This window comes from Bos grunniens, chromosome X (genome assembly GCF_055505025.1).
Source record: "Bos grunniens cultivar Pamir isolate PY7600 chromosome X, Bosgru_T2T1.0, whole genome shotgun sequence".
In the NCBI taxonomy this organism is placed as follows: Eukaryota; Metazoa; Chordata; class Mammalia; order Artiodactyla; family Bovidae; genus Bos; species Bos grunniens.
Window position 1 is genome coordinate 50,810,754 of NC_141194.1, and position 13,432 is coordinate 50,824,185.

At 39.2% G+C, this 13,432-nt stretch overlaps 1 protein-coding gene across 3 annotated transcripts in view; it reads left to right on the forward strand.

Annotated features, from left to right (window-relative positions):
- FAM120C (family with sequence similarity 120 member C) overlaps positions 1-13,432 on the forward strand; it is a 123,032-nt gene that overhangs the window by 83,229 nt on the left and 26,371 nt on the right. For all 3 annotated transcript variants that reach the window (XM_086388566.1, XM_086388569.1, XM_086388568.1), the window contains exon 10: positions 460-709. In XM_086388566.1, the coding sequence (XP_086244692.1) occupies positions 460-709 (250 nt within the window). The remainder of the gene's footprint in view (positions 1-459; positions 710-13,432) is intronic.

The following is a 13,432-nucleotide window of genomic DNA, read 5'->3' on the forward strand; positions in this document are numbered from 1 at the left end:
TCTTGCATACCTTTATCATAGGTTTATAGGTATAGGAAAAACCATAGTATATACAGGATTCAGTACTATGCATGGTTTTGGGTGTCCACTGGGGGTCTTGGAATGTATTCCCTGTGAACAATGGAGGGACTACTATATGACTATAGAACTATGTGACAGTTGAGCTTTGATTGTTTTTCATTTATAAAATGGGTACTATATTTTGTGATAATATAATCATAATGCTTCTCTCTCAGGTTTGTCTAGAGAAATAAGATTTACATTTATATATAAAATACTTAATACATGCCAAGCATCTGATAAATGTTTGCTACTCTCGCCATTACTGCTGCTAACAATAAAAATTATAGTGACAGAAAATATAAAGATGTTGAAGTGTGATGGATTCTGTCAGTTGTGACCAGCGGCGAAATGCTCAGAGTCTTTATAGCCTGTTTTTCCTCAATTTCTGTCTTTTAGTTCCTTCAGTGATTCTTAAAGAGTGGTCTGCCTATAAAGGGAAGTCACCTCAAACCCCAGAGCTGGTGTCTGCACTGACATTTCGGGAATGGACTTGCCCAAACCTCAAGAAGCTCTGGCTAGGCAAAGCAGTTGAGGACAAAAACAGAAGGATGCGTGCTTTCCTGGCCTGTATGAAGTCAGACACACCCAGTATGCTCAATCCAGCTAACGTCCCCACCCATCTGCTGCTCATGTGCTGTGTCCTCCGGTAAGCTATGTGACCCGGAAGTGGTCAGTTCATTTCTCTTTTACTTTTTTGACATTTCCCTTAAGCAAGTGGTTTTTATGATATTTTGAAGTGGGAAGGTTTTATGCTGACTTTAGACTTCAGAAACACTGGAATTGATTGCCATGACATATATATGGGCTTCCCCAGTAGCTCAGACAGAGAAGGCAATGGCAACCCACTCCAGTACTCTTGCCTGGAAAATCCCATGGACGAAGGAGCCTGGTAGGCTGCAGTCCACGGGGTCGCTAAGAGCCGGACTCGACTGAGCGACTTCACTTTCACTTTTCACTTTCATGCATTGGAGAAAGAAATGGCAACCCACTCCAGTGTTCTTGCCTGGAGAATCCCAGGGACGGGGGAGCCTGGTGGGCTGCCGTCTATGGGGCCGCACAGAGTCGGACACGACTGAAGCAATTTAGCAGCAGCACTAGCTCAGATGGTAAAAGAATCTGCCTGCAATGCAGGAGACCTGGGCTCTATCCCTGGGTTGGCAAGATCCATATCCATGTACAATCTCTAGTGATGTTTATTTGTATAGATTTTTTTTTTTCTTTTTAAACACAAGAGATGTTGTACATCTCATTTCTATTTCTTAGTTTTTTCACTCAGTGTTCTTTTTTAGATCTATCCATATTCATATATGGTTCATTCCTGATGACTGCTGAATTATATTCCAACAAGTACTAATATCACAGTACTTTATTTGTTCTTTGATAGATAAGTTTCCAGTTCTTAGGTATTCCAAACAGTGCTGCAGGGAATATCTTCACAGATGTCTCTGTCTCTTTGTGTTCCTGTGTCAGCTTATCAGAAGTATGCATTTTAGAGTAGAAGTCCTGGATCCTGTAAAATGTGCATATAAATTTTTCACCAAATATTGCCAGATTTCTCTAGAAATTTGTTCTAAATTATGAATAGTGCATAAGAGTTTCTATTTCTTCATATTATTGCCAGTTCTTATATAACTTCTTAATTTTTGCCAATCCATTGGGTTTCAAGTAGTATCTTCAGAGGAACAGTTCTATTAAGAAGCAGAAGATTCATTCATAGCAATAATAAAACATTTGAGTTAATCATGTGCCATCCTGATATATAAAGATGCATAAGAAATAGTTTTTGTTCACCTGACAGAATAATTCTAAGGTATGTTGGAAAAGCAAATGAATAAGAATAGATTATAATTTTTTATTTTTTAATATAAATTTATTTATTTAAATTGGAGGCTAATTACTTTACAATATTGTATTGGTTTTGCCATACATCAACATGAATCCGCCACGGGTGTACACGTGTTCCCCATCCTGAACCCCGCTCCCACCTCCCTCCCCATCCCATCCCTCTGGGTCATCCCAGTGCACCAGCCCTGAGCATCCTGTATCATGCATCAAACCTGGACTGACAATTCGTTTCACATATGATACTTTACATGTTTCAGTGCCATTCTCCCAAATCATCCCACCCTCGCCCTCTCCCACAGAGTCCAAAAGATTGTTGTATACATCTGTGTCTCTTTTGCTGTCTCGCATATAGGGTTATCATTACCATCTTTCTAAATTCCATATATATGCATTAGTATACTGTATTGGTGTTTTTCTTTCTGGCTTACGTCACTCTGTATAATGGGCTCCAGCTTCATCTACCTCATTAGAACTGATTCAAATGTATTTTTTTAATGCCTGAGTAATACTCCATTGTGTATATGTACCACAGCTTTCTTATCCATTCATCTGCCGATGGACATCTAGGTTCCTTCCATGTCCTGGCTATTAAAAACAGTGCTGCGATTTTTTAAAAGAGCAGTAAAAGGAGTCTTGGCTCAAACAACATCAACAAAAAAGCCAGGGTATATTATAACATATACTAAAATGATGTGATACTGACACAAAAATTGACAGGTCATTGTTTTAGTGCAGCTAATACTGAGTTAGACTCTAGACACATGATAACTTAAAATATGCTAAAGAAACCTTCTCAAATCAATGAGGAATAGATGAATTGTTAATAATTGTTGAGAAAATTGGGTTGGTATTTGGGGAAAAAAACATCATGTTAGAGCCTTACCACACATAAATTCTACACAAATTTATTATAGACATAAATGTAAAGGAAAAAATAACAGGTAGAATAAAAGGTGAGCAATGATTTACCCGATCTTGAGACAAGAAACACGTTTCTTCAATGAAAATAAAGAGGCCTTCAAGCCCAGGGCATTGTCAAAAATAATAGCAAAATCAATGGCAAACAATCAGGTGGGACAAATACCTTAGTTGTCTGTGGTTGCAATACACCATACAAAAATTTAACTGGGACATCTGAGAAATAAAACAACCATAAATGGCTTGAATAAGCTCCCATATAGTCCTGGGAATCTGGAAGATTGTGTAGATATGCATGGCTACATATAGACTCAGGAGAGGCTTAGAAGAGCCCCGATTACATATTCATACCTGGTTGAACATGAGACCTGCACAAGGAAAACAATAAAAGCCAGACATAAATTGCTTGAATTTTTAATGTATGCCCTAACCTACACATTGATCCCTTTTGTAAAAATGAAAGCTTTATTGGCCCAAGATGTTTCTGCACAACCTTTGACTAATCATTGGCTGATGAATAAACTATGATGATCCTAGGGAGACTCCTAGGAAGCTAGACTTAAAAATGACATGAATTAAAAGTAAAAATCTGAGCAAGGACATCAGGCTACACATTGCAGGAGACACAGACTGTCCAGAATTAGCTCAGACATGTCACTAAACAAATAAACTAAAAAGCAGCAACTACAGTGCTTTGGGAAGGAGTCAAAAGTCCAGAGTTGCTATATTATCAAAACTGTCCAATGTCAAATAAAAAGTTAAAAAACTTGCAAAGAAATAATAATATGTGGCTTATACTCAGGACAAAAAACAGTCAATAGAAACTGCAGCCTACCAGTCTCCTCCGTCCATGGGATTTACCAGGCAAGAGTACTGGAGTGGGGTGCCATTGCCTTCTCCAGTAGCAGCAGCAGCAGAGGGCATATGTATATAGGACATAGTAAATAAACACTTTCAATCAGCTCCTATAAATACATTCAAAGAACTAAAGGAAAACATATCTAAAGAATTAAAGTATGCTGACAATGACCCATCAAATAGAGAACAGCAATAAGAAAATAGATCAAGATGGTCGAGTAGAAGGAGACGTGCAACTCACCTTGCCCCATGAACACATAACAATTCTCACTGAAAACTAATTGGAAACTGGCAAAGGACTCCTGTACAACCAAGACAACAAAAAAGGTTCATCCGTAATTAGGCAGGAAGGGAAGAAAAGCAATCAGGTCAGGCCTTGTACCCCTGGGAGGGAACTCAAAAGAACAGGGAGATTACATGGGTGGAGATTCACCCTGGGGAATAAGTTGTTTGAGCCACAAATTGGGAAGGCCCAGGATCCGACGCAGGGGAGACAAGCTCTCTTGACTGATTGGAGGACTACAGGGACTAACAAGAGGGCTGTGGGAAGCCTGGATTGAGTATGAGAAGCATGTGTATACTAGCTCACCAGCAAGGCAGGGCAGAGTGAGGACTGCCTCAGTGACTGCCAGGTTTCCCACAACTGCCCCAGTGCCAACCCCAATCGAATGACTGCTCCAGACCCACTTATCCACAGTGCAGCACAGCATTGGATCTAGAATTGCCACAACCAGGTAGAAAGCTCAGATGTGGTACACAGAGGCTACTGAGTTCCAGGGGGGTGTCTGGGTGGGGCTGTGATGTCCATTGTTGGTGCTTATTCAAGATGAAAGTGAAAGAGGAGAGTGAAAAAGTTGGCTTAAAGCTCAACATTCAGAAAACTAAGATCATGGCATCTGGTCCCATCACTTCATGGCAAATAGATGGGGAAACAGTGGTTGACTTTATTTTCGGGGGCTCCAAAACCACTGCAGATGGTGATTGCAGCCATGAAATTAAAAGACTCTTACTACTTGGAAGGAAAGTTATGACCAACCTAGACAGCATATTAAAAAGCAGAGACATTACTTTATCCACAAACGTCCATCTAGTCAAGGCTATGGTTTTTCCAGTAGTCATGTATGGATGTGAGAGTTGGACTATAAAGAAATCTGAACGCTGAAGAATTGATGCTTTTGAACTGTGGTGCTGGAGAAGACTCTTGAGTGTCCCTTGGACTTCAAGGAGATCCAACCAGCCCTAAAGGAGATCATCCCTGAATATTCATTGGAAGGACTGTTGTTGAAGCTGAAACTCCAATACTTTGGCCACCTGATGCGAAGAGCTGACTCATTTGAAAAGACCCTGATGCTGGGAAAGATTGAGGGCAGGAGGAGAAGGGGATGACAGAGGATGAGATGGTTAGATGGCATCACCGATTCAATGGACATGGATTTAGGTAGACTCCGGGAGTTGGTGATGGACAGGTAAGCCTGGCATGCTGCGGTTTATAGGGTTGCAAAGCGTTGGACACGACTGAGTGACTGAACTGAACTCAAGCAGTGTATTAGAAGTAGCCCAAAACTCTTGACAGTGGACACTCCAGCACAGCTCACCTCCCCGTAAGCACTACGAATCAGTGCAGGCCCCACCTGCCCTGAGTGTCACTCCAAAGCAGGGTTGGGGAAGTGGAGGCTGAGGGCAGTAATTGGATGTGAGAGACAATAGGGAGTTGAACTGAGGCTGCATCTGAGCAGAGCAAGGGAAACAGTTTCTGGCGCCTGCACAAGCAGTGCCTTGGAGACAGCTTGTACCTCCTACAGCTGACATGAGCTCTGAGCTCGCGTGGGCCCCCCTTGCTTCAGCATGATCTCCCTCTGGGGCAAAAGTCCTAGTGCAGGAAGGGGGGAAACACATACTTAGAGGGAACAGAGCCAACTCAGCTAGATCCTAAGGGCTTCCATTTCAGTATCTTGGGACTTGATCCAAATCCCTGACAGGATGATGATGGCCACTGAGCAGAGAGGAAGCCCTGCCTCATACCAGACTCCACCCCAGCACCTCCATCTCCAGCCCCACCTCCTACCACAGCAATAGCTTCCTGCACACCCTGAGGAAAGACAGTGACTTGCAACCACATCAAATCCAACCCCCCCACCAAAGGCATTAGGCACACGCAGTCTATATGGGACACTCCCATATAAAGACATCCCCGCAAGACCACAATAGGTAACTGTTTCACCTAATTTCATAGGCACAGAGCAAGTTTAGCAAAAATGAAAAGACAGAAGAACTGGTCTCAATTTAAACAGCAAGAGAAAACCCTTGGAAAAACAAATAATGAAAAGAAATAATAAAGAATTTGAAGCATAAGTAATAAGAATGTTAATTGAATTAAAGAACAGAGCAGATGAGCACAGTGAGAATTTTAACAAGAACTTGAAAATATAAGAAAGACCCAATCAGAAATGAAGAATTCACAAGAGTTGGATTCTGAATATACTCCCTTTGAAAGGTCATTTAGATATTTAAATAGAAATGTTCTGTAAACAGTAAATATATGTGTTTAGAATGATAAACTTCCAAGATTATAGATAAATCAAAATAACACTTGCAGTATTTATTTATTCATATGATAAAACACTTAGAGCTTAACTGATTCAAGTAGATTAAATAAGTATAGTAAGTATAATAAGATTGTGAAAAGTATGAAGATAGCTGAGAAAAAAGAGCTTACTATAAATAGCATACCAAAACAATAACTTTTAGAATAGGAAAAGGAAGAAATGAATAATTGATTAACTTAAATAAAAAACACACTAGAAAGAATGAATAGCAGACTAAGGGATTCAGAAGAAAGCATAAATGATCTGGAAGATAGAATAATGGAAATCACGCAGTCAGAAAAGCACAAATAAAAACAAATTTTTAAATATGAGAACAGTTTGAGATCTCTGAGATAACATTAAGCATACTAACATTCATATTATAGGGGCCACAGAAGGAAAAGAGAGAGAAGGGGATCAAAAATATATTTGATGAGATTATAGCTAGAAACTTCCCAAACCTGAAGAAGGAAACAGATATCCACATACAGGAAGCACTGGTACTACTAAGTCACTTCAGTCGTGTCCGACTCTGTGTGACCCCATAGACGGCAGCCCACCAGGCTCCCCCGTCCCTGGGATTCTCCAGGCAAGAACACTGGAGTGGGTTGCCATCTCCTTCTCCAATGCGTGAAAGTAAAAAGTGAAAGTGAAGTCGCTCAGTCGTGTCCGACCCTCAGCGACCCCATGGACTGCAGCCTACCAGGCTCCTCCATCCATGGGATTTTCCAGGCAAGAGTACTGGAGTGGGGTGCCATTGCCTTCTCTGACAGGAAGCACAGAGGGTCTCAAAAAAGATGAACTCAAATAGACCCACACCAAGACATATTATAATTAAGATGACAGTCTGAGTGTAAATCAACAGATGAATGGATAAAATACATATGGTGTGTTTCTATCTGTGTCTGTGTGTGTACACACATACACATATATATATATACACACACACATATATATACACACATATATATAGTGGAACAGTGCTGAGCTGTAAAAAAAGAATGAAATGCTTCCATTTACAGCAATATGGGTAGACCTAGAGAATATTAGGCATAATGAAATAATTCATACAGAGAAGGACAAATTACTGTATGATGTCACTTATTTGTGGAATCTAAAGTAAAACAAATTAATGTATATAGCAAAACAAAAACAGTTTCACAGATATAGAAAACAAACCAGTGGTTACCAGTGGGGAGAAGAAAGAGGGCAGTAGCAAGATATGGTTATGCAGTTAAGAGATACAAACTACTATGTATAAAATAGATAAGCAACAGGATATATTATATAGCACAGGAACTTATAGCCATCATTTTGTAATAGCTCTATTAAAAGTTATAGAGTGTAATCTGTAAAACTACTGAATCATGGTCCTGTATACCTAAAACTAATATGATGTTTAAACCAACTGTGCTTCAATTAAAAAAAAGATAAAAATTACTAAAAGAAACAAAATAGATATTCTGAAATGGAAAAGTATGTCTTCATTGAAGTGAAAAATTAACTCAAGGAGTTCAATACCAGATTTGAGCTGAGAGAAGAAAAAAAACATCAGAGAATTTGAAGGCAGATGAATAGAGATTATCAAATCTGAAGTTCAGTTCATTTCACTTGCTCAGTTGTGTCTGACTCTTTGCGACCCCATGGACTGCAGCATGCCAGGCTTCCCTGTCCATCACCAACTCCCAGAGCTTGCTCAAACTCATGTCCATCAAATCAGTGTTTTTTTTTTAATATAAATTTATTTATTTTAATTGGAGGCTAATTACTTTATAATATTGTAGTGGTTTTGCCATACATTGCCATGAATCTGCCACGGGTGTACATGTGTTCCCCATCCTGAACCCCCCTCCCACCTCCCTCCCCATCCCATCCCTCTGGGTCATCCCAGTGCACCAGCCCCGAGCATCCTGTCTCATGCATCGAAACTGGACTGGCGATCCAATTTCACATATGATAATATACATGTTTCAATCCCATTCTTCCAAATCATCCCACCCCCACCCTATCCCACAGAGTCCAAAAGATTGTTCTATACATCTATGTCTCTTTTGCTGTCTCGCATACAGGGTTATCGTTACCATCTTTCTAAATTTCATATATATGCGTTAGTATACTGTATTGGTGTCTTTTTTGCTGGCTTACTTCACTCTGTATAATAGGCTCCAGTTTTATCCACCTCATTAGAACTGATTCAAATGTATTCTTTTTAATGACTGAGTAGTATTCCATTGTGTATATGTACCACAGCTTTCTTATCCATTTGTCTGCTGATGGACATCTAGGTTGCTTCCATGTCCTGGCTATTATAAACAGTGCTCTGATGAACATTGGGGTATAACATTGGGGTTATGACCAACCTAGATAGCATATTGAAAAGCAGAGACATTCTTTGCCAACAAAGGTCCATCTAGTCAAGGCTATGGTTTTTCCAGTGATCGTGTATGGATGTGAGAGTTGGACTGTGAAGAAAGGTGAGCGCCGAAGAATTGATGCTTTTGAACTGTGGTGTTGGAGAAGACTCTTGAGAGTCCCTTGGACTGCAAGGAGGTCCAACCAGTCCATTCTGAAGGAGATCAGCCCTGGGATTTCTTTGGAAGGAATGATGCTGAAGCTGAAACTCCAGTACTTTGGCCACCTCATGCAAAGAGTTGACTCATTGGAAAAGACTCTGATGCTAGGAGGGATTGGGGGCAGGAGGAGAAGGGGACGACAGAGGATGAGATGGCTGGATGGCATCACTGACTCGATGGACATGATTCTGAGTGAACTCCGGGAGTTGGTGATGGACAGGGAGGCCTGGCGTGCTGCAGTTCATGGGGTCACAAAGACTTGGACACAACTGAGCGACTGAACTGAACTGAAAATCCCAGATGGCTTCTTTGCAGAAATTAACAAACTGACACTAAAATTAATGTGTAAATGCAGTGGGCTCAGAGTAGCCAAAACAGTGTTGAATTTGAAAAAAAAAAGGCAGAATGGCTGTGATCCAGAAGTCTACAAATAATAAATGCTGGAGAGGGTGTGGAGAAAAGGGAACCCTCTTACACTGTTGGTGGGAATGCAAACTAGTACAGCCACTATGGAGAACAGTGTGAAGATTCCTTAAAAAACTGGAAATAGAACTGCCTTATGATCCAGCAATCCCACTGCTGGGCATACACACTGAGGAAACCAGAAGGGAAAGAGACATGTGTACCCCAGTGTTCATCGCAGCACTGTTTTTAATAGCCAGGACATGGAAGCAAACTAGATGTCCATCAGCAGATGAATGGATAAGAAAGCTGTGGTACATATACACAATGGAGTATTACTCAGCCATTATAAAGAATACATTTGAATCAGTTCTAATGAGGTGGATGAAACTGGAGCCTATTATACAGAGTGAAGTAAGCCAGAAGGAAAAACACCAATACAGTATAGTAATGCATATATATGGAATTTAGAAAGATGGTAACAATAACCTGGTGTACGAGACAGCAAAAGAGACACTGATGTATAGAACAGTCTTATGAACTCTGTGGGAGAGGGAGAGGGTGGGAAGATTTGGGAGAATGACATTGAAACATGTAAAATATCATGTAAGAAACGAGTTGCCAGTCCAGGTTCGATGCACGATACTGGATGCTTGGGGCTAGTGCACTGGGACGACCCAGAGGGATGGTATGGGGAGGGAGGAGGGAGGAGGGTTCAGGATGGGGAACACATGTATACCTGTGGCGGGTTCATTTTGATATTTGGCAAAACTAATACAATTATGTAAAGTTTAAAAATAAAATAAAATTAAAAACAAACAAACAAAAAGCGTAATTGTAGATTCATACTTCTTAATTTAAAAATTTACTACAAAACTACAGTAATTGAGACAGTAGTATAAGGGTAGGCATATAAATGATGAAGTACATTTGAGTGCCCAGAAATAAACCCTTCCATTTATGGTCAACTGATTTTTGGCAAAGATACCACAATAATTCAATGGGGAAAGATAGTCATTTTAGCAAATAGTTTTGTGATAACTGGATAGCAAATAGTTGTGTGATAACTGGACATTCATATGCAAAAAAGTGAAGTTGGATCTCTACCTCACATAATATACAAAAATTAACTCAAAATGTATCATAAGCCTATATGTAAAAACCCAAATTATAAAACTTTTAGAAGAGAACACGTGTAAATCTTCATGATCTCAGATTAGGCAATGATTTCTTAGATATAGTGCCAGAAGCATGACAGAAAGAAAAGTACATAAATTGGAGTAGATCAGAACTAAAAGCTTAATCCACAGCAAACATTATTCTCAATGGTGAAGGACTGGAAATATTTCTTCTAAGACCAGGAAGAAAACAAGGATCCCCACTCTCAGCACTATTATTCAATATAATTTTGGAAGACCTCACAATAGCAATTAAACAAGTAAAAGAAACACAAGGAATCCAGAAAGGAAAAGAAGTAAAACTATTAGTGTTTGCAGATGACATGATACCATACATAGAAAATCCTAAAGATGCCACCAGAAAACTACTGGAGCTAATCAATGAATTTAGTAAAGTCACATAATACAAAATTAATACACAGAAATCTCTTGCATTCCTATGCACTAACAGAAAAAAATCAGAGATTAATGAATCAATCTCACTCACCGTTGCACCCAAAAGAATAAAATACCTAGGAATAAACCTATCTAAGCAGACAAAAGACCTGTATGCAGAAAACTATAAGACACTTAATGAAAGAAATCAAAGACAACACAAATACATGGAGAGATATACCACGTTCTTGGAATGGAAGAATCTATATTTTAAAAATGACTGTACTATCCAAAGCAATCTGCAGGTTCAGTGCATTCCATATCAAATTCCCAATAGCGTTTTTCACAGACTAGAACAAAAAATTTTAGTTTGTATGGATATGCAAAAGACCCCCAAATAGTTGATGCAGTCTTGAAAAAGAAAATGAAAAGGAAGGAATTGGACTCCCTGACTTCAGACTGTACTACAAAGCTGTAGTAATCAAAACACTATGGTACTGTCACAAAAACAGAAATATAGATCAATGGAACAGGATAGAAAGCCTGGAGATAAACCCACACACCTTATGGTCAACTTATCTTTGACAACAGAGACAAGAATATATGATGTAGGAAAGATAGTTTCTTCAATAAATGATGCTGGGAAAACTGGACAACTACATGTTAAAGAATGAAATTAGAACACTTCTTAGACCATACACAGAAATAAATTCAAAATGAGTTAAAGACCGAAATGTCACACTGAATACTATAAAGCTAGAGGAGAACATAGGGAGAACACTGTTTGCTATAAATCACAGCAAAATCCTTTTTGACTCACCTCCTAGACCAGTGGAAATAAAAACATAAATAAACAAATGAGACCTAATTAAACTTAAAACTTTTGCACAGCAAAAGAAACTGTAAACAAGATGAAAAGACAACCCTTAGAATGGGAGAAAATAATTGCAAACAAAACAACTGACAAAGGATTGATCTCCAAAATTTATAAGGAGCTCATGCAGCTCAATATTTTTTTTTTTTAAAAAAAGCCCAAACAGTGGGCAGAAGACCTAAACACACATTTCTCCAAAGAAGAAATACAGATGGCCAACAAACATATGAAAAAATGTTCAAAATTCCTCATTTATTAGAGAAATGCAAATCAAAACTACAATGAGGTATCACCTCACACCAGTTAGCATGGCCATCATCAAAACATCTGCACTCTGTAAAATAGGCTCCAGTTTCATCCATCTCATTAGAACTGATTCAAATGTATTCTTTTTAATGGCTGAGTAATACTCTATTGTGTATATGTACCATAGCTTTCTTATCCATTCATCTGCTGATGGACATCTAGGTTGCTTCCATGTCCTGGCTATTATAAACAGTGCTGCGATGAACATTGGAAGAGACACTGATGTATAGAACAGTCTTATGGACTCTGTGGGAGAGGGAGAGGGTGGAAAGATTTGGGAGAATGGCATTGAAACATCTAAAATATCATATAAGAAACGAGTTGCCAATCCAGGTTCGATGCACGATACTGGATGCTTGGGGCTAGTGCACTGGGATGACCCAGAGGGATGGTATGGGGAGGGAGGAGGGAAGAGGGTTCAGGATGGGGAACACATGTATACCTGTGGCGTATTCGTTTTGATATTTGGCAAAACTAATACAATGATGTAAAGTTTAAAAATAAAATAAAATTTAAAAAATTAAAAAAAAAAACATCTACAAACAATAAATGCAGTAGAGGATGTGGAGAAAAGGGTACCAACCCTCTTGCACTGGTGGTGGGAGTATACATTGATGCAACCACTATGGAGAACAGTATGAAGGAAAGTAGGAATAAAATTATCATATGACACAGCAGCCCCACTACTGGGCATATAACCTGAGAAAGACCATAACTCAAAAGAACACATGTACCCCAATGTTCATTGCAGCACTATTTACAGTAGCCAGAACATGGAAGCAACCTAGATGTACATCAACAGATGAATGGATAAAGAAGTTTTGGTTCATATATACAATGGAATATTACTCAGCCATAAAAAGGAATGAAATTGGGTCATTTGTACCGATGTGGATGGACCTAGAATCAGTCATACAGAGTGAAGTAAGTCAGAAAGAGAAAAATAAATATCGTATATTAACACATATATATGAAATCTGGAGAAATGGTACAGATGAACCTATTTGTAGGGCGGGAATAGAGACAGAGATGTATGGAACAGACTTATGGACACAGTAGGAGAAGGGGAGGTGGGATATGAATTGAGAGAATAGCATTGACATATATATGCATTGCCATGTGTAAAATAGATAGCTACAGGAAGTAGCTGTATAGCACAAGGATCCCAGCTCAGTGCTCTGTGATGACCTAGAAGAGTGGGATGCTGGGTGGTGAGGAGGGAGACTCACAAGGGAGGAGATATATGTGTACTTATAGCTGATTCACGTTGTTGTACATCAGAAACTAACACAACATTGTAAAGCAATTATACTCCAGTTAAGAAATTTAAAACTTATGCTCCAATCAAAAAAAAATTATACTACAATTAAAAAAAAAACTAAAAGCTTGTGTGCTAGAGACAATGCCATGAAGAAAAGTGATAACAAAACTCAAAGAATGGGATAAAATGCAAAT